Source organism: Schistocerca americana, chromosome 1, assembly GCF_021461395.2.
Source record: "Schistocerca americana isolate TAMUIC-IGC-003095 chromosome 1, iqSchAmer2.1, whole genome shotgun sequence".
NCBI classification, from domain to species: domain Eukaryota; kingdom Metazoa; phylum Arthropoda; class Insecta; order Orthoptera; family Acrididae; genus Schistocerca; species Schistocerca americana.
The window spans coordinates 721,735,838-721,759,116 of NC_060119.1; the positions used below are offsets into that span (position 1 = coordinate 721,735,838).

Here is a 23,279-nt window from a genome sequence, read left to right on the forward strand (position 1 = left end):
ACATATCCATAATCACGTCGGAAACCTTTTCACATGAATCACCCTAGTACAAATGACAGCTCTGCAAAGTACTGCCATTTTATACCATGTGTATGTGATGCTATCGCCATCTGTGCATGTGCATATCATTATCCCACGACTTTTCTCACCTCAGGGCATTATATTCCATTCTTTAATTGGCTTACTGATGACTCACTCAAGCAACTACCAATAACTTTTACAAACCAGCATTTAGTCATTCAAAAAACCATGATATAATTCAGGAGGTTATCATTTTTTGGTTTCAGGTATAAAAGGTTTTGTTCACTTATTCAACACAAATACATATAATAACATTTAAGTCATATACAATAATTTGCATGAAAACAAACTAACAAGGGAAATCAGAAACACGCAAACACCATGTCTCATTGCCACCATTGCACAGATGCTCCGTATTCTGTCATGGTTAATTCATACATTTGTCAGTGAAACAAGACATGTACAAAGGGCGTTCAAAAAGTTTTGCACAGTCGTCTCTAATTTTTTTATTTTTGGCAGGAGGAGAATGAATTTTTTTGTGAACATACTTGGAACATTCAGCTATACATTGAGCCCACTCAGTGTAGCCTCCATCAGCTGTGATGCATCTGGCCGAACGTTCTTTCCATGATGTAAATGCTCTTTGGTAAAATTCTGGGGATTGACTTTTACACCATTGCTTGACACAGGAAATAAGGTCTTTCTCACTATCAAATGTTTTACCATGCAGGTGGGCCTTCAGACGACCAAAGAGGTAAAAATCAGACTAAGCCAAGTGTGGACTTAGAGAGGGTGAGGAACAATTTTCCAACCCATTTTCCTGATTTTCTCCTGCTTCATAAGGGCTGTGTGGGGTTTGGCATTGTCATGGTGTAGTCTGATGAGCTGACCTTGAAGCTGTGCTCGATGGTCTTGATGGCATGTTGCAGCTTGTCCAATGACAAACAGTAATGGTCCGGGTTAATTGTGGAGCCAGGTACCAAAAAGTCAATGAAAATGACACCACACTGACCCCAGAAGGAGGAGGCCTTCATCTATTGGCCTGCTGTTCGTGAAAGTCTTGGTTTCTTCTTCTGAGGGGAACCCGGATGACGCTACTCCATGGATTGGGTTTTTCTCTCAGGTTCGGACAAAAACAACCATGTTTCATCCTGGGTAATGACGCTGTCAAAACACTGTTTCCCCTCTTCAGTAAAGGTCTTCATGAGACCCTCACACACATTCTTCCTCATCCTTTTCATTTATCTTGTCAATAATCTGGGCACCCCACGTGTACAGATTTTTCTGTACTCTAGTGACTGTACAAGTGATACCACACTACACAATGACAAACGAGTCATTTCAGCAAGCTGTCATGTCATCACACATCTGTCATTTTGGATGATTTGATCAATGGTCTCCTTATTCCCATCACTCACTGCCGTTGATGGTCTACCGCATTGTAGATTGTCCAGTAGAGAGAAATCGCCTTCTTTAAACCTCTGCAACCACCACTGTATACTACTGCGATCCACTGGGTCCTCCCCGTAAACAGGGAGCAATTTCCTGTGAATCGATGTGGCAGAGTCATTGTCGGTCTTGAAGAGGAACTCCATCACTGACCATTGTCGCAACCTGACATCTGCTTTATGGTCCATTGTGACTCACCTGTAAATAAAAGAAAATACTTGTATATACCGACTTATAGCTAAATGTTCCAAGTATGTTCACAAAAAATTTCATTCTCCTCCTGCAAAAAATAAAAAAACATTAGAGGTGACTGGGCAAAACTTTTTGAATGCCCTTTGTACAATCCCTTGTCTGTACCCTTCCTTGCCTCAAAAGGAAAAGCAGTGCCCAGTTTTAAAAGCTTTGAATGTGGATCATGTGTATACATAATGAGACCTAGCCTTTGTTGTCAAATGATGTATCTTTGTATGTCCCATTGTCAGGCAGTTTATTTTTTTAATTTTATTTTCTTGATATTGCCACTTTCTAAATCAGGGGGAGAGAGAGAGAGAGAGAGAGAGAGAGAGAGAGAGAGAGAGAGAGAGAGAGAGAGAGAGATAGATTAGGGACAGGGGCATGTTTGACTGTATGACCTTATCTTTGCAGGTGGGTTGTTTTAAATTTTCCAGTTAGTTTGTTTAAAATTGAATTGAATTGGATTTTGGATTTATATGGCTAGGGATAAGTTCCAGTTAGGAGTTACGCTGCGTATTGGAATGTGTTAACTGGGTGGTTGAAAACAAATAGTTTAACATAAAGTTATTCTCAAACTGAACATAGGTTCTGTTGTGGAATGGACAAGGTGTACTGATTGTATTCTCCACCAAAGCTGGGACGGACAAGCACAGCAGGAGGTGGTCCCGGTGAGGACACAATAACTACTTCACTTATTTTTTATTAATTTATTCATCTTAGTTCCACCCTGTCACTGTTTTGAAGTCGCTGTGGACAGGCCCAAGGACAAACACAGCTCTTTAATTAATGTAACCAACTGATACAGTCATTTGAGTGTGTTTCCATCTTCACATAATAGTTTGGCACTGTAGGAAGCAACAGACAAGGTAGTGCAGTGTACAGTGGACATGTGCTGTTAAGTAGATGGCATGGTGAGCTGGCATCTCCAGTGTGCTGGTGCTAAATTGACAGCAGTGGTGAGGCACTTCTTGTGGATTTCTGCAGAGCAGGGCATTGGCAACTGGCTTAGTGGAAGGTTGCAATGTTCCAGCTACACAGTGATGACTTTGCCCAGAGTCGAAGTCTGGACTGATGTTGAAGAACAGGGGCAGCCAGTTAGCTTAATGTTGGCTTCCCAGGCTGGGCAGACAGGCAGAGGTCCTCGTTTGTGTCCCAGCAGTGGCAGTGGTGATGGTGGTGGCTCCAGTTGACTCAGATTAGACATCGTATACTGCCCAACTAGCCAAATGCTGAAGGGCTGGTTTAAGTGGGCTTAAATGCTGTGACAGCTAACTGACTTTGTGGGAGGCATGGCATTAGTGTGTCATGTTGAATTATCTGAAAGAAGGCAATGACCAGTTGTTGTCGATGGCAGTGGGTTAAGTTGTAGTTCTTCCTGGTGGTTGGCCGTGTTTTGTCACATGGATGTCTCTGGTGCGGAAGTACTAGAAGTCCATTCTTATCAGGAGTTGCTGACTGGTACCTGGCTGACTCCAACGTGTGGCCTAATTACCGTCCTTGTACTCCATTGCATTTAACTTATCCTCCTTACAGTTTGAACATCTCAGTGCTGTAACAGACAAAAAAGAAAAACAAAAGACATGTTTGTAATCTAGGGTGTATGCCCTCACCCTTCTGACATTTCAAGTGGCTGTATTCCAGTTATCAGTGCCCTACCATTTGAAGTAAACAGTGAAACACGGTACAACAGAAAAGAAGCATATGATTAACCAAATCTCTCTCCATCGATTTCCAAGAGAGCTTGGTCACTTGCCTTTAATATGTACGTAGAAATGAAGTAAGTGTTTATAAGAATGTCTAGGACAGTGGCAAAGTTAATACGTGGCCTGCACTACAGACACATTTCTGGTTCCCGTCCTTTAATAAATCATGTTGGTTCCCCCCTTCTCCAAGGAAAGCCTCAGGGTCACATACCTCCTCTTTCCCCAATCTACTTCATATCAATTCAAGGCTACTTACACGTGTTGCTAGTAAAAATCCAACATGCTGTAACTAAGTCTCTTACCCTATACAAAATTTGTGATCAGAATCGAAGCTGGCAGAAGTGGCTCACTTGTTCTAAGTAAAAATTCAAGGGAGTGGAACTATGACAAGTGTTCAACAGAAAAGATACAAAACAGCACTATGCATATAATTGAAGTCTTTATTCAAAACTAATCACCAGAGGTCTGAGCACAACTAGCTCGCTGTTTCTTAAACCGAAGGATTCTCTGACCCCAGAATTAAGCTGCTATCATTTGAAGTTGACTATTACATTTTGTGTGACCTTGGAGATGAGCAGACACACACTATTGTCGAGCAGAATCAGTACAGCCATGAGCAGCTCAGGCCATTTGCTCTTGATGAACTTGTGTAGACTATGGAGTCTCTCAGTATACCTCACTGGTAATGGTTTTTCTGTGCTCAAGGAATTCAGATGGCGAAAAACATGGTGAGCATCACCTTACTTGCTGAGAACACAGCTCTGAATTTTTTAGGAGGAGATGATGACACTACATTCCTGGCCTTAGATGTCTTTCTACACTATCCCAAAGCGGCATATGCAAATTGCAGCCAGTCTGGTTGTTATGGCATTTTTATCTTTTCATTTGAACACCCCTTATACAGGGTGTTAAAAAAAAGAAAGTCGAATACCTTGAGAGGTGGTAGTACTCATCGAAACAAGAAAAATAAATCCAATAAACATGGATCTGGACATAGAGGTGGTAGTACTCATCGAAACAAGAAAAATAAATCCAATAAACATGGATCTAGACATGCATACTTTTTCCGATAAACATGTTTATAGGAGGTGTTCAGTGTGGCGTCCATTCACGATAATGCACCCCTATGTCCTGCATCATAAGGTATGATGCGCCCTTTTGAAGTATGCCTGGTTGTTGTTGTACCTGCTGGCACACATTGAAGATGCAATCCTGTAGTGTCCGCACATCATTGATTGGGGTGATGTAGATTCTGTCAGGGACAGTAAATGCCTTGGAAGAACACTTGAATCAGAATGGACGGTGTCTTGAAATGAGGTTTTAGGGATAATGGAATGAAGTTGAAATAAATCAGGCAAATAGAAGATGAGTTTTGCTATTTGGGCAGCAAAGTAACTGATGCTGGGCAAAGTAGAGAGGATTTAAAATGGAGATTAGCAATAGGGAGAAAAATGATTCTGAAAATGGGGAATTTGTTTACACTGAATGCAAATGTGATTGCGAGGAAGTCATTTTTGAAGGTATTTGACTGGAGTGTAGTCTTGTACAGAAGTGGAATGCGGACTAGAAACTGTTCAGGCAAGAAGGGGATTGAACATTTTGAAATGTGGTGCATCAAAGGAATGCTGAAGAACAGATGGGATTAGAAGATAAATTGGGTAACTAATGAGGAGGTGCTGAATCAAATGGAGAAGAAAATAAATTTATGGTACAACTTGACTAAAAGAAGGAATCAGATGATAGGACACATCCTGAGGCATCAGGGAATCAACATTTTGGTAATGGAGGGAAACGTGATGTAAAAATTGCAGAGGGGGACCAAAGCCTGGCTACTAATTCGAGTGAATGAACATCACAATACTTGTGAAGAGATGAAGAGGCTTGTACAGAATAGACTAGCAAGGAGAGCTGCATCAAACCAGTCTTTCAACTGAATATGGCAGTGACAGCAACAACACCAATAAGAAAACATTGACCAAGGTACATGGAAAAACAACCAGATGTGGTGTTACTGAAGTGTGGGTACACCGACTACAGTCAAGTTGGAAAGACATACGTACTGTAGTGATGATGTTATCCCAGCTTCTCAGCCAGTTCTCATGACAATAATGCTACTGGTATTAAAGTACCCAACTTCAACTGCTTGTGATGAGATACACCATGTTCAGATGTTGACATTCGGGATGGTCTGTTGATGGCAGTGCCAAAACCAGTAATGTATAAATATAAATAAGTAGAATAATAGTGATCTAGACTGAACTAACTTTGAAAAAATGCCAAAATTATTGCTGCCTCTTACATAGACCTCTTTTGGAGAGATTTATCTTCTTGTGTTTGGTTGACAGTAAAGCAAAGTAAAGTGTATTCTCTGCCACGCCATGCAGTGGCTTGCAGAGTATATGGTATGTAGACATAGATGATGATTAATCTCTAGGGGAATTCCACACAGCACCTCAGGGTGTCCTGAGATATACTGTAATTCAGTAGAATTGTTATTGAACAAGTAGGCAAAAAGTTCCTGCTGATAAGTACTCTGACACAACTAACTGAATTTTAAATAAAAATGGTTTATCTTAATGAACGTAGCACTTTCTATGTGGTGTAGCACCTGAATACTTTGTAAGGCAAAAGAAGAGACCTGAAACCTGGCAGTGCTGTTGCCTTTAGTGAAGTCGTCTGTAGATGTGTGGCAACACTGAGGTTTTGCCATGGAGATACGTATAAAATCATGTTAGGTGATTGGTTGTGATGGACCCTGTAAATTGTGGATTTCCTCAAACTCACTAATTAATGAGCTAGGTGAAAACAACAATATGGTAACCAATATAGAAGGTCCATGACACATCTGACAGGCAACTGAAAGTGTGAGGCACATGGATTAATCAACCTCAAGAATTGTAGAGGAAACAGTTGTATACCTCATGCTGGGTGCTGGCAAAGTTTTGCTATCACAGTGTAGACTACAAAACAAGTAAACAGTAATATAAGAAGCAATAGAGTAACAAGAAATGGAATGTGAGTGCTGATAAGATACCAAACTTAGCAAATGAAATAATATTCATTTATAAAAGCAGGGGTGGTGTACTGTCATATAGTAATGGTAGTGAGCACAACAAATGGCACACATATAGAAAAACAAACCAATACACAAAAGAACATTGGTGCATGGCAGACTGAAACACATCACAGAAAACAGTTAACACTAACTTCTTTTGAGCTCTTGCTCTTTTTCTAGTACGGGTGCACGTGCGGACACACACACACACACACACACACACACACACACACACACACACACACACACCTAAATGTACATGCTTGCTGCTACCACGAGCATGTATGTTTGGGTGTCAGTGTGGATGTGTGTGAAAGTGTGTGGGTACTCTGAATAGAAAAAGGACAAGAGATTGAAAGTTAATGTTAAGTGTTTTCTAATACTTTTTCTGTGTGACACACACACACATTTCTTTATAGGTAAATAGTTGCCTTCCTTTTATTTTACATATTTTTCCATCCAGGAACTTCCATTATTGTGTTTCACAAAGGAAATATCCAGCAACAATGATCTTCAGTAACAAAATATTGTGGCCTTGTGGATTCAAAAGCAAAAGTCAAATAGGAAGGATAATAATGTGTGTGCAGTTGCTTGTTAACATCACTTGGTTATAACTTGTCAGCAGTTTCACTCATCTAATGTGATTATCTAACACCACTTCTAAAAATTGCATACAGAAGTTCACTCAACAAGGCTGCTTTCTAATTATATCACTATGTAGCATAGCTTGCCACTCTGGTTCAGTTATGAGTAAAGTTAATCTATATTTTAAATTTTCTTCACTTCCAAGAAAACACTTTTTACACGTTATTTTTACTTTAGTGTTGTAGAAGATTTCTTTTGGAGATCAGTGGCATTATATAAATTTTTTAATGCTATTATCATCTTTGAACAATATTTCTGAAACCATTTTGTGCAATTTATTCTTCTTCAAAAAGTTGTGCAGTCTTTTGTGAGTGAGTGTCTTTTATCTATGATCTTTCAGATAATAATAATTCTAGTGTGTCATTTTGGGTATTGAAAGTACCATACTTGCCAGAGTTATCCAACAGATTATATTTATAAAGCCAAATTCAATGAGGTAATATAGATACACTGAGGCTTAACAGCCTTTACATTATTTCTTCTTATGGGCTAATGAAAAATTCTATTTTCTTATCAGTAATTAAGAAATTATGTTTCATGAGATAGTCAAATTTATAATTTTAATTTTTATCCTTCACCAAATTTTATTGTATTAAGCTCCAGGAATTCATTTATTGAAGTTAACACGAACTTGTGAGTATAAATCTTTTAGCCAAGTTTAAGAAGCTTGGACAGAGGACAGTCAGTGTAATAATAAAAGTAATTCATTCAAATTGGTGAGGTAATACTACTTTCTGTTTGTTACAGAGAGAAGCACGAGGATCAGTCACCTTCAAAATTGTTCCATCATACAGGAGTGCTCCACCGCCCTGTGAGGTACAAGTAAGCCCAGCTTCATCACAGCAGTTGCTTGATAGGAATAAGCTTGCCAGCTCTGCATATGAATGATGCATTCTGTGCTCTTCTAATTAGTTTACACCTTTTTCCCCTTCTATGAACATGGGAAGCAGGCTAATTTATTTGTATTTTAGAATATATAAGTAAATAATTGGCCAATATAAAATTAAATATGAAAAAATATTAATTAAAAAGTACCATATTCTTTTTTCCTGCACAGTGCTGCATTCTTATTTATCACATATATCGACAGTATGGCAGTCACAGTTCTGTTGAGGCACTCAAAACTCTAATTCTCCATGCACTCTGATAATGGAAAATTTACACAATCACTTCACAGAACTCATAAATTGTTGCATGTGAGTGTCCAATGAATGGATGTAAATGTTCAGATTCTACATTGTGTGCTGCTGATCATGTGCCTTGTTTCTTTTTTGTTTTATTCTGTATTTTTGATTTCTTCAGAAATACACAAATTTGCTAGTAGCCCAAACCTTGAGAAGCACAGTGATTATCTCAGTTTTATTATGTGTGTTGTATCTCACTTCCTACAAATTTTCCATTTATTGCTTTGAGAAAAACTAAAACTTCATTCTGTCATTCACTGCTTCTGTTGTAAAAGAAAGATATCAGCTTATGGTTAAAAAAAAAAAAAAAAAAAAAAAAAAAAAAAGTTCTCAGCTCTGCAAAAAGCCATCTTGCATGTTTTTAAAGTTGTTTTCTAGTGTTGAATGAAGTATGCATTACGTACATAAATTCAACTTAAAACTGAAGCTGTGATGATATTCTCAGGAAATGTAGGTGTATAGGCTATCAAGGCCAGTAACTATTTTAATAAAATCTTTTAGGGCTTTACAGCTGGATCGTTCTGATAACTAAATAGCAAATACAAAATAAAATCCAACATTTCAAACAACTTGCAATGGCCCTGTTTGGGATGATGGAAGTACTCTGTTGTGAAAGTGGCCTATATATTGCATCTTATTTTAGTTATCACAGCCCTGGGACATGAGTGAACTGTCCTCAATAACGTAGCAGTTTTGTCACCTGTAGAAAACTGTTACTTGTTGGGTGAAATATTTGATTTCCTTTGTTGGGTGCTATTTAGTTTTCAGAATGATGTGACCTACTGTCGTTAAGGATTCCTGATCTTCTTAAGGATTTTATTCAAATTGTTGGTAAATATGTGTAATAACTTCAGAAGAACTACTTCCATCATTACTTTGTACGCACATTCCGCAAAGAAAGTGTGCGTAATTATACAACTGTTGAATAGAAAATAGTTCCTGCAAAAAAATGTGATATGAAACAACGTTTTGTGTTGAGATATGTTACTACATAAATATGAAAGGAAAGTTTGTTGCACATAAATTGACACAAAGGAGATGGATGGACTTTTGTTCCTCCTCCAAAGAAAATGAAGGGATTGAAGGAAAAGCAATAAAATGCATGTTAGATTTTAACACAAACTACTTTATCCCCTCCCTCCCCACACACCACACATAAACACTTGTTGCACAAATAATAAAGCTTTATGTATGGCAAAACTGATTGAATGAAACTGTAAATATTGTTTGTACATGTTCAGCCCTACAAAACATCACCTTGTGCACAGTACTCTATTAACTATTGGATGTTATAGGGCTGTGTAAACTGAGTAAGACCAAAATGCACCTTTGAATAATTGGTTTATTACTCTGTTTTATTTAAAAAGAAACATATGAACTGTATGCACTCCTGGTACAGACCAGTAGTGTGAATTTTGAGAAAGTTGGCATTAAATTTAAGGAAAAAAACAGATTGGCACATCATTTGCTATGTAACAGACTTCCCTCAGCAGAACAAAAAAAATTTCTTTCAAATGTTATAAATTCATCTACTGTTGAAACTATTTTTACAGAGCAGAATACTGACACAGCACATCCATTTAAATCGTGATTTAGCACAAACTTAAGAAGTGAAGTTCATCACATAGTAGTTGGAAGATAAAAAGGTGAAGATGAAACTTTACTTGGTTAGCAACTTGAGAAACCACATACTTGATGTATTTAGCTTTCTGAAAGCATGGGGCTCATATCAGGGTCTTATTTTTTGGTTGCGCATTTACTTTTGCTTTTTGTGGCTGGATGCCATTGCCACATTGATTTAAGGGGAGGAATGTCGTTTACCATATCCTTCAGCAAATTTCTAAACCGTGTTGTCTATGTTTCCGTGTGTTTTTATGTTTGTTTTTTAGGCATAGGCTTAGTAACCAACCTGCTATTTCCATATGTGGTGTGACAGACTGCCTGAGCCCAGTCTCTGGGTGATTTGTGTATGAGGCCAATGTTATTAATCCAGAATGCCAATTCGGTCATGATTTGGGTAACCTCCTTGCAAATGAAAGTTGAGCCCTACTCATCGTACTGTATGAGCAAGTAATACACCGAAAGCCAAAGAAACTGGTATATTTGCCTAATATTGTATAGGTCACCCGTGAGCATGCAGAAGTGCCACAACACAATGTAGCATGGACTTGACTAATGTCTGAAGTAGTGCTGTGGGGAGCTGGCACCATGAACCCTGCAGGGATGTCCATACATCCTTAAGAGTAAGAGGGGATGGAGATCTCTTCTGAACAGCACATTGTAGGGCAGCCCAGATATGCTCAATAATGTTTACGTCTGGGGAGTTTGGTGGCCCCAGCGGAAGTGTTTAAACTCGGAAGTGTGTTCCTAGAGCCACTCTATAACAATTCTGGATGTGTGGGGTGTTGCATTTTCCTGCTGGATTTGCTCAAGTCCTTCGGGATGCACAATAGACATGAATGGATGCAGGTGATCAGACAGGATTCTTATGTACATGTCACCTGTCAGAGTCGTGTCTAGATGTATTAGGGGTCCCATATCACTCCAATTGCACATTCGCCACACCATTGCAGAGCATCTACCAGCCTGAACAGTCCTCTGCTGGCGTGCAGGGTCCATGGATTCATGAGGTTGTCTCCATACCCATACACATCCAACCTCTCGAGACAATTAGAAACAAGACTTGTCCACCAGGCAACATGTTTCCTGTCATCGATGGTCCAATGTTGGCGTTGAGAGAGCCCAGGTGGGGCATAAAACTTTGTGTCGTGCAGTCATTGAGGGTATACGAGTCGGCTCCGAAAGCCCATATTGATGATGTTTCATTGAATGGTTCGCATGCTGACACTTGTTGATGGCCCAGCATTTAAACATGAAGAAATTTGCAGAAGGCTTGCACTTCTGTCACATTGACTGATTCTCTTCAGAAGTCGTTGGTCCCGTTCTTGCAGGATCTTTTTCCAGCCACAGCAATGTCGGGGATGTGATGTTTTACCGGATTCCTGATATTCACGGTACACTCATATGGAAAAATCCCCACTTCATCGCTCCCTCAGAGATGCTGTGCCCCATTGCCCATGCACCAACTATAACACCACATTCAAAATCACTTAAATCTTGATAATCTGCAATGCTAGCAGCAGTAACTGATCTAACAACTGTGCCAGACACTTGTTGTCTTATATAGGCATTGACGACCGCAGTGCCGTATTATGCCTGTTCACATAGCTCTATAATTGAATATGCATGCCCATACCAGTTTGTTTGGCACTTCACTGTGTATAAGGCTCTCAAAATTCCATGTGTGCAATGAAGCTGAGATGTCAATCAGTTGAACAATTTTTTCAAGTAAGTCATTTATCTCATTTAACTTTCTTGTTCTGTTGAAACTCTTACATTTCTTCTATAGTTGTTTTATGTTTTTCATTTATAATTTGTGCTCAATCATTTCTTTTATTAGATGGTGTTTTTAAGTTATTTATAAATCATGTTGCATGTTTTATTTTTTAAAAATCCAACTTTGTTTTATTAGACCGAGAGTCTCATCATTCAGTTATTCCTTTGTTTAGACAAAAGTCTACAAATGAGATGCATTGCTGCCTACTTGTAGTCATGTAGACCAGGACGTCATCCAGGTTGGTTAGCATTTTCTGCTGAACTGTAATTTGAGATGTTTTTAATCGTTTTGTAATAAGCCATTTTCACTTCTTATCTCCTTTGTTGATTTTCTAGCTAAAGCCATGTTTCCATGGTAACTTAAGTTTTGGTCTGTATTACTGTCATTTCATGAATATTTTTTACTTTAGACGGTTTTGGGAATGAGCATTGTGTACAACCTAATTATGAGCTAGGTATTATCTGGTGGTCATCATTAGATTACTGACAACAAAATAGTGTGACATGTTAGATTTACTGTTAATTATTTTGAATATATGGTTCTCAGGTCTGCTGCAGGATCACATTGTGTAACTCCTACAATATGTAATAATGGGTATTGTGGTCATTGTTGACAAAGAACAAGCTCCCCGTAATAGGGACCGAAGTGTTGTCTTCCATGCATATGCAGGATTTCCACTGCTGCTGTGGGATATTCGTGTGGCTGGGATTTGATTGAACCTTGCTTACTGTGTGGGGCATCTACTATGCTGCAACAGGGTTACTATAAGAAAGTCTTGTCCTGCTTTTTGTGGCCTAGTCATGGAAAGCACATTGTACCAGGCCAGAGTCTTTGGAGCCCATTGCCAGCAATTTTGAGGTGAACATTGTGCCACAATTTAAACATATATTTACTTCATTGACATACACAGCTATATTGACATAATTACTCTAAATTCCCAATTAACTGCCTGGTAGAGTGTTCATTGAACCATCTCCATGCTATTTCTCTCCATTTGGCTCTCAAACAGTGTATGGGAAAAATGAACACACAAAACTCTTATGTCTTTTATTTTATTACAGTGATCATTTCTCCCTGTGCAGTATGTATTTTCACACTCTTAGTTGAAAGTTGGTGTTTGAAATTTCATGAGAAGATCTTGCCACAACGAAAAACGCCTTTGTTTTAATGATTGCCACCCCAATTCACAAATGATGGCACATGGCACACTCTCCCGTATTTCACATTAATACAAAAAGAGCTGCCATTATATGAACTTTTTCAATGACTCCATTTTTTAATGTCCTCCATCAATCCTATCTAATGTGAATCCCACACCACACAGAAGTGCTCCAGATGAGGGACAGGACAAGTGCAGTGTACGCAGTTCTTTAGAAGATACATTGCATTTTCTAATTGTTCTGCCAATAAATCATGTTCTTTGAATTGCTATCCCCACATTATCTTTGTGATTGTTCCAGTTTAAATTATATTTTTAGTTGTAATCCCTAAGTATTCAGTTGTATTTTCAGCCTTTAGATGTGTGTGATTTATCGTGAATCAAAATTTAGTGGATTCCTTTTAGTACTCATGTGGATGACTTCACACTTTTCATTACTTAGTGTCAATTGTCACTTTTTGCTACATACATATATCTTGTCTAAATCATTTTGCGACTGGTTTTGATCATCTGATGACTTAACAACATGGTAAATGACAGCATCATCTGCAAAGAATCTTCAAGAAATATTTTATTGAATGACAAGTAATTTTGAGCAAGCAGACAGGGTCTCTGTAGGGAGCCTCCTACCTCCTGTGGTGCCCAGTTATTTTAGAGGAACTTAGAGGTGAAAGGGTTAACTGGGTTGCCACAAGTTCTGAAAATCAGGGAAATATCAGGGAGTTCAAACATGTCAGGGAAATCAAGAAAATATCAGGGAAATTTGAGAAAAAAATTGGAAAAATCATGTTTTTGCCCCAGTAGACAAAATGGTTTGTATATTGAGATGTCACGCATTGTCACTGGCCAGATGCAGCTGAGTACATGTGGCACTTCCTACTCCCTCATTCTTACTGCTTCTCCCCTTCCTACCACTACCATCAGCTTGCAGTCAGTGCTGCCACCACTTCTTACCACTAGTGTAGCAGCTGCCGACAAGAGGCAGGGAGGCATGGGGAATGGTTTGTTTGGACCTGCTTCTCAGATATTGTTGACGCAGTAGCTGGAGATGGCAGTCATGTGTGCATGAGCTGTGTCTGAGTGATTGTGTGGATATATATTTTATATATATATATATATATATATATATATATATATATATATATATATATAAAAAAAACAAAGATGAGGTGACTTACCGAACAAAAGCGCTGGCAGGTCGATAGACACACAAACATACACACAAAATTCGCGCTTTTGCAACAAACTGTTGCCTCATCAGGAAAGAGGGAAGGAGAGGGGAAGACGAAAGGAAGTGGGTTTCCTTCCATTATATATATATATATATATATATATATATATATATATATATATATATATATATATATATATATATATATATATATAAAAACAAAGATGATGTGACTTACCAAATGAAAGTGCTGGCAGGTCGACAGACACACAAACATACACACAACATTCAAGCTTTCACAACAAACTGTTGCCTCATCAGGAAAGAGGGAAGGAGAGGGAAAGACGAAAGGATGTGGGTTTTAAGGGAGAGGGTAAGGAGTCATTCCAATCCCGGGAGCGGAAAGACTTACCTTAGGGGGGAAAAAAGGAAAAAAGGACGGGTATACACTCGCACACACACGTATACAGACACAAGAAACTAATTTATATATTAGAAAGTATGCATGATAAGAAGAAAATTGTGGCAGTCACTTGTGGTTTGTACACTAGGTACTTGTACATTTCTCAAAAGAAAATTCACACAATACCTGTAAAATAATAGACATAACACAGTGGGTAATAACTGACAATAACGAACATAGTAGAACTAACATTTTATTTGTGGTCACTTTAGTGTTGGTTTACACAGCTCTTCCCTGCCTGATACACTTCTTGCCAGAGGCCTACTTTGCTCTGAGGTTATTTCTGAAATCAGTGAAGGTGATTTAAATATGTCTTGCAACTCCAAGGAAATGCATATTTTTGTCTCCAAATGTGTTTCGTTTTGTTGAAATAAAATAACAGTTGCCTTAATGAGACATGTATACCATTTGGCTTGCTTTCTCCATCTAAAAGTAGTTCATTAAAAAATATGTTTATGTTAGTACTTAAGATTTTGGCTCACAGGAGAGAAATACAGAACTCCTTACATTTTTTTGACAATTTATATCTTTACATACCATTGATATCTCAAAATTTGTCAGGGAAAAATGCTAAAACTTGTCTGGAAATCAGGGAAATATCGGGGAATTTCACTAGGAGAAACTTGTGACAACTCTGGTTATATTCAACAGCCCTAATACTATGATATGATATTGTAGTGGCTATGTTATTTGTAAGTGTGATGCAATGTTCAGCAGGCCCGATCCGTTAGAGATACCCATAGAAATGGTCTGCAGTTTCGCCCCATCGTGGAAGTCCACTCATGTGGACAGCTATTCATGGGTCGCAGACATAATGTTGTTGAAATGAGACCACAGTGATCAATCCATGCAGCACGTAACTTGCACAAATACTCTGAGAATCAATACTAATGCATGGCATTGCAGCTGTTATGAAATACACAAAATGTATCCGCAGTTGCAAATATGAGCAATCATCAGCTGTATAAAGGAATGACGGGAATATAAATCTGTGCTGGATCAGGACTTGAACCCGAATTTCCTACTTATTGCCAGTGGTCGCTTTACTATTAGACTACCCAAGCATGCCTCATGGCCAGACACAAATTTCCATACGTCATCAACCATGGTTGTACAACCTGAACACTCACATTCATTATGCATATTCTTGTACAAGGGAGATCATTTAATTTAAAGTCACTTGCCTGGTGTCTGTAGATAAATATGATATTGCTGTGCCTGTGTTGTTCGTAAGTATGATGCAGTGCTCCTTTGCGTGAATTAAATTTGAATGGAAGAGAGAAGACTGTTTCTATGACGTCTGTGAATAGCTAAGATGTAGAACAAAGAAAAAAGTATGCTTTTCTTTTGGAGTGATCCTTTTGATAAGGTGAACATCTACAACTGAGGAAGATATTAATAAAATAAAACATCTGCTTCAGTTGCCAGTGATTTCTTATGTACAAATTGTTTCGAAGCCTAAAGCTTCATCTTCAGGTGACACCAAAAAATTATGGAAACATTAATGTGTTGTGATTGTGCGAGTCAGTCAAGAGGGTTGCACCCACATCAAACATCAAACAGCATGAAGCTTTAGGCTTTGAAACTGGTCATGCAATGAACATGAAATTACTAGCAACTGAAGCAGATTTGTGAATGGGGGCCTCCATATGGTTCCCAAGTTGTGCAGCGACCGTAGACCATAAAATTACCAAATAAGCAGCAAGCAGTTGCAAGATCATGTTTTCTTTATTTAATTTTGCATATCGATTTCGACTGATTAACAGCCATCATCGGTGCTACAAATACAAGAATAAAAATGAAAATAAATAATAACAATGACCAAACGAATAAATGTACATAAAGCAAAATTAAATGTATATAGACTCATTAAACCATTTAAAATGCACATACAAATTTACCTTTCAATGTGTATGTTCCCTGGGTAGTAACACTGTCTTAAACAGACGTCAAACATGGAGTGATACATAGAGAAATGACTATGACAATGAGAAACCAAAAGTGGGTGCTGCAAAGCAAACCTGCCCTCTATGCAAAAATATAGTTAAAATAAAGATGAGAAGAAAAAATGACATACAAAGTGCGGTAAAATATAATGAAAAATACTGAAAAATTTACAAAAATGGATACATTGACAACGATTTTGTCAATGTGAAGCTCACAAAAAAGACTAAGAGACTGAAAACATTGCTAAGCTATCAGACAAAGTCCTTCTTCAGCACTAACTAGTATGGAATATACATTGCCAAACATTCACACACATACACATACACTGCTACATTGTCTTGGTCCGCTACATCATACCAGCACTGCAGATTTACTTGGGTGTGGGATTGTATCAGGTGGAGTGGGTGCTGCACCAGCACTGCAACCCTTTTTGGGTGAGGGATTATATTAGGAGAAGTTTGTAAGGGCAGAAAAGCGGCAAGGAGGGTTGGCAAGAAGGGTTGATTTATGGCTCAGAGGGAAAGGTAGCAGGCAAATGGGATAGAAATGTCACACCATTGAGCTTGCTCTGGCAGAGGGAGGTCTATTTGTGTGTAACTCCTTGCCGAATTGGCCACACTTCTGTGGAAGATCCAGGTCCAAGACCTGTCCAGTGCACCCGTCCAGTACATCCTCTTCTAGTCCTGTCACAGGTATATTCTATTCTGTTCGAAATAGGGGTACCTGTGAAAGCAGTCTTGTCTTATACCATCTGCACTGTAACTTCTGCATGCTCGTTCTTGTTGGGATGACTACCGACCATGTCTCCACCCAAATGAATGGCCACCACCAAACTGTGGTCAAGGCAGAGTTGCTCACGTAATGGCAGTACACCATGCTGAGCATGTAGTGCGTGACTTTTAATAGCTGATTCATGACCTGTGCCATCTGTATTCTCACCTCCAGTAACAGATGCTCTTAACTGCACAGACGAGATTTGTTCTTATAATATATCATTCAGTTACACAATCTTCCTGTCCTCAATTTCCGCTAGCCCTTGTTCCAAACCCAACTCCACCCAAGTCCCCAGGCCTCCCTCTTCACTCATTGTACTCGCATTCTCGTTTCCACAGTCTCCGTCTTCCTCTGTTTGATCTCTACTTCCCAGGTAATACCTCCATGTCATTGTGTGCCACACACAAACTCCCCAGCTTGCACTAGAGCGAACTCATTGGTGCCACATTCGTATCCTGTGCACCTGCTGCCTCCTCCTCCTAGCTGGTCAGCCACGCTTCCCTCCAGTCCTCCTCCCTCTCTCCCTCCTTCCTGACTCTATTCTCCTCTCGTCTACTCCAACTAACACACAACCCGTCACCATGATGAGTTGAGGTGTTGGAAACAAGGAATCAGCTGAACATTGTAGTTGTGTAGGTGTATGGATGTCAGCGTATATTCTTTTCTAGTTAGTTCTAAAGGATATTGTCCAAATGTTTAGCAAATTATTCAGTGCTGTTTATGTTTCTGTTGACAGTATGAACTTTCAGCAGTGCAGCAGATGAATAATCAGCTTTCTGCTTTCCTGCAATTAAACCTAGATGTTGACATGATTCTGAGCGTGGCATGGTGAACAAGTCTGCCATAAAGCAAGACGAGCGCTGTAACAATGGGCCAGAGGCTTCTCATTTGTGACACGGGGAAAATGCGGCTGCAAATAGCGGCACAGGGCCTGTCCAGGCAGAGTGTTGGTGTCCAGTTTAAGTGTGCGGATTCTGGTTCTCCGTCTGTGTTGACTCTCTTTTGTTCAACTGTGGCTGATAATGCCTTAGTACCGCCAGTGCTGGTTCCCATGCCTTGCTGAATTGAAATCCCATGTGTGTATTGATCAGGTCGTTACTTACACAATTTTTGAATGGGTCTTTAATGATGGAACTCTCCACAGTTCATGCTGTGTCTCATGTGAAGACAGTGTTCAGCCACAGCAGACTTTTCTGGCTGACCCAGTCTGGCGTAACGTCTATGTTCAGCACAAGTATCCTTAACAGTGTGACACGTCTGGCCAATGTATGATTTCCCATACAGGCACAGGATTTTATATATCCCTGGTCTCCTTAGACATAGTTTGTCTTTAACAAAACCCAGCATAGTTTGCACTCACGCTGGAGGGCGAAAGACACATTTTATTTGATGTTTTTTGAACAGCCTGCCAATCTTATAGGACACGCCACCAACATACACGATAGAAAAACCACCCTTGTGGAGTTCTATGTTTCTTCTGGCTGCTCTAGAGCTTTAGTGCATGCATGTTAAAATGCACTATGGATCTGTTTATTGGAGTACCCATTTTGTACAAACACAGAGTGAAGATGGCTAAGCTCTGCTGATAAGCTCCCTGCATCAGAGATAATTCTGGCCCTATGAACGAGAGTCCACAACACGCCTCTGCAATGAGATGGGTGATGGCAGCTCATAGCTTGTAAATATAGGTCAGTGTGAGTTGGTTTGCAAAACACACTGTGATCCAAGGAACCATCTTCTTTTCCACAGATCAAGACATCAAGAAACGGGATCTCTCCATTTTTCTCCACTTTCTTGGTGAAGCAAATGCTGGGATGGAGGGAGTTAAGATGTGCCAGAAATGCTGGAAGCATTGCTGCTCCATGTGGCCAAACAACAAAACTGTAGTCCACACATCTCCAGAAACATTTAGGTTTCAACACAGCTGCCTGAAGTTCTTTATCCTCAAAGTTTTCAGGTAAAAAGCTACTATGGGAGGCAAAGGGCTACCCATAGCAACACCGTCAGTCTGCACAAAATATTATTCATTAAATAAAAAGTACATCAAGGTAAGCACATGTTTGAAAAGATTAAGATATCCTCCTCCAACTTAGTTCGTGTAAATTGTAATAAGTCCACCAAAGGCACTAGTGTGAACAAAGAGACCACATTGAAACTCACTAAAATGTCAGATCGTTCAATGTGATGTTCACATTTTCCTACCACTGGACTTAGGAGAGAAGCCAGATGTTTTGCCAGGTAATGTATCAGGGCTCCTATATTGCTCACGATGGGGGAAGAGGAACCCCTTCCTTATGGATCTTAGGCAGCCCATAGAGTCGTGGTGGAACTGGCACTTGTACTATTAAGCTCTTTTTAAGATGTTCTGGAAACTGGCTGGATTTGAGGAACATGGATGTCTTCTGTTGTACTGCATCAGTTGAATCTTTTTGAAGATGGCGACACACAGAGTCCTACAGTAAATCCATCTTGCTGAAATAGGATGTTGCAGGCAAAAGAACAGTAGCGTTTCCCGTGTTGGCAGGTAAAATAACTGTTTCTGTGTCTTCTCTTAAGGAACAGGGAGCTTTCCTTTCTTCAGTGTTGATGTTCTGCTTCGGTGCGGAATCCTGGTTATGGCCCTGCAAGCCACTCGCCTTATTTCTTCATTAAAGAAGCATTTGAAATTTGTATAGGTAATGACCTGATCAATAGAGACATGGGATTTCAATTCAGCAAGGCATGGGAATCAGCACTGGTGGTACTAAGGCATTGTCGGCCGCAGTCGAACGAATCTGAGTCAACACAGACGGAGAAGCAAAGTCCGCACTCTTAAACTGGGAGCCAACCCTGTGCCCGCACATGCACTGTGTCCCTATTTGTGGCTGCACTTCTCCCACTTCGCGAATGAGAAGACCATCACCCATTTGTACGGCAGGGGCACTGGAGGTCGCCGTGCTTTATGATTCGTCTATGATGACGTTACAGCCTTAACCCTTGGCGCCTGTGCATCTCCAGCGAGCCAGCATATATATTGGCGAGCCATTGCAGCAACACGTCAGTCAGCACCTGAAAATGACGAGCAACTGTCTCGTCGAAATATTGTGCAACTTCCACAACATTATCACACACAATGCCTGTGAACCAAGGAAGCAATATTTACATTGGTTGTAAACATGTTACTTACGTCATGATGTGGTTCCATCATTGCCATTAGATGTCACTTGTAACACCAATTCAATATGGCACACACACCATTTGTGCATCCAGACATCTTTCCTGCCTTGCGCTTCTTACATCGCTTAGGTTATATGGAAGTGATAATATTCAGTTACTTAATGTTGTTCTTTGAAACTTATTCATAACTCTGCGGAGTGGCTCGCAAACAAAATATGCAGTGCCACACAAGTTGTCCGGCTGTAGATACCTAATGCTACGTGTGCGAAGCCAGACCAGGTTGCTAGTCTTTGATAAAAGTGAAATGCAAGTGCAACACAGTTAACGAAGCTGGCTGTTCAGTATAGTATTTTATATCTTGATCACATTGCAGTTATTCTATAGTGGTAACGTAACTTGTGGGTACACTGAATGTATATTAATTTAAACCAGTAACTTTTCCTGTTTACATCTGCATATTTACAACTACTGGCCACCAAGCAGTGTGTGGCGGAGGGCACAATTTGCACCAAAGTCATATTTTGCCCCCCTCTGTTCCACTTGCGGATCGCACAAGGGAAAAACAACTGTCTGAAGGCCCGAGTACGAGCTCTAATTTCCCTTATATTTGAACGGGGATCATTGTGCGATTTGAAAGTTGGTGGTAATAATATATACTCTACATCCTCGGCAAAGATCGGATTTCAGAATTTAGTGAGCAGCCCCTTCCGTTTAGTGCATCATCTATCTGCAAGTGTATCCCACTTCAAACTTTCTATCAGATTTATAATGCTCTCCCGATGGCCAAACATACCAGTCACGAATCTTGCTGCTCTTCTTTGGACTTTCTCAATCTCTTGAATGAGACCCGACTGGTAAGGGTCCCATAAAGACAAACAATACTCTAAGACTGGACAAATTAAAATATTGTAAGCAATTTTCTTTGTTGAAGGACTGCATCGCTTCAGGGTTCTACCAATAAATCGCAATCTAGAGTTCGCCTTGCCCATTACTTATATTATCTGATCATTCCATTTGAGATCATTTCGAATAGTCACAGCCAGATACTTGATGGATGTTACCATTTCCAGAGACTGGACATTAATTCTGTACTCATACATTAATCGGGATTTTTGCCTTGTTATACGCAGTAGGTTACACTTACTAATATTGAGAGATAACTGCCAGTCATTACACCACGCATTTACTTTCTGCAAATCCTCGTTGATTTGTTAACAACTTTTGTGTGATACTACTTTTCTGTAGACTACAGTATCATTGGTAAACAATGTAATGCCACTGTCAATACCATCAACCAGATTGTTTATGTAAATCGTAAAGAGCAGCAGACCTGTTACACTGCCCTGGGGCACACCTGAAATTATGCTTGTTTCTGTTGAAGTCACCCCGTTCAGGACGACATATTGCTCCCTGTCTGTTAGAAAACTTTGTATCCTACCGCATATATCATCGGATAGACCATAAGCATGCACTTTTTGGAGCAAGTGACTGTGCGGAACTGATTCGAACACCTTTCGAAGGTCAAGAAATACGGCACCAACCTGGAGCTGGTATCTAGAGCCTGTTGTATATCACGCACAAAGAGGGTCAGCTGTGTCTCGCATGAACACTGTTTCCTAAATCCATGCTGGTTTCTGCAGATGAGGTTCTCAGAGTCTAGAAAGGTCATTATGTCTGAACACAAAATATGTTCCATGATTCTACAACAAATTGATGTCAGTGAAATTGGCTGTTAATTATGTGCATCAGATTTTCTACCCTTTTAATAGATTGCTATGACCTGGGCGTTCTTCCGTTTCTGTGGAACTTTCTGCTGTTCCAATGATCTCTGATAGATGATGGATAAGACTGGTGCTATATTTGTAGCATAGTCAACATATAATCTTACGAGGATACCGTCTGGGCCAGATGCCTTCCTGGTGTCTAAGGATCTTAACTGTTTTACAATCCCAGATACACTAAACACTATGTCAGCCATCCTTGCGTTTGTTCAATCATTGAAAGGGGGAATGGTGCTGCAGTCCTCTACTGTAAACGAGTTTTTGAAAGCTAGATTTAGAATTTAGGCCTTCTGTTTATCATCATCTGTTACATTACCCGTTCCGTCAGCAAGAGAAGGTATTGAATTATTTGTCGTGTTCATAAATTTTACGTACGACCAAAATTTTTTGGGGCTATTTTTAGAATCTGCTGGTAAGATATTGCTTTAAAATTCGTTAAAAGAATCTCTCACTGACCTTCTGACAGCTGTTTTCATTTCACATAATTTCTGTTTGTCAGTGGGGCAGTGACTACGTTTAAAATGACTGTGCAAAATTCTCTGTTTTCTCGGCAACTTCCTAATATGTTTGTTGTACCAAGGTGGATCCTTTCCCTCCCCTATATTTTCGCTAGGCACATATTTCTCTAGCACGTGGCAGACAATATCTTTAAATTCCAACCAAAAGTGCTCAATAGCTTTGTGTCCCGCAGTGAATGCTTGGAGCTGACTATACTTCCACTGACATAGAAGACACAACGACATTATGTCATGTTGCTGTTGACTGACTACACTGTGTGCCCTATGCTGTGAATATCTGCCGTCATTGGCTGTTGATATCATGTGACCTGAACTATGACTGGCTGACAAAAGTCCGTTGTTATCTTGATTTCATTCCTTTGTAAGCTATCGTGCTGTATTTGGTGGAATTAGTATTTATACTTTTATAATATGAAAATATCCTGTGTACATGTAACCATGCTTCAAAGATCTTTCCAAAAAGAGTTGTTTTTTGCTGGTTTCATTTCCTGAAGTGCCATGAGGTTGTACGCCAGTGTATGAGGTTGTACACCAGTGTGTAAAATCCTTACTATTCAAAGGGTTGGTAAGTTTTACAGCTCTGAGGGAAAGCATATTGTCACTTAACATGGAAAAAAATGTA

General features: G+C 39.6%; 1 protein-coding gene across 3 annotated transcripts in view; it reads left to right on the top strand.

Moving 5' to 3' along the window:
* The window catches only part of LOC124610289 (peripheral plasma membrane protein CASK), a 667,578-nt gene that overhangs the window by 469,050 nt on the left and 175,249 nt on the right, over window positions 1-23,279 (top strand). For 2 of the 3 annotated variants that reach the window (XM_047140146.1, XM_047140148.1), the window contains exon 4: window positions 7,855-7,923. In XM_047140146.1, the coding sequence (XP_046996102.1) occupies window positions 7,855-7,923 (69 nt within the window). Of the gene's footprint in view, window positions 1-7,854; window positions 7,930-23,279 lie in introns of all 3 variants that reach the window. The other variant, XM_047140147.1, reaches the window with a different exon arrangement.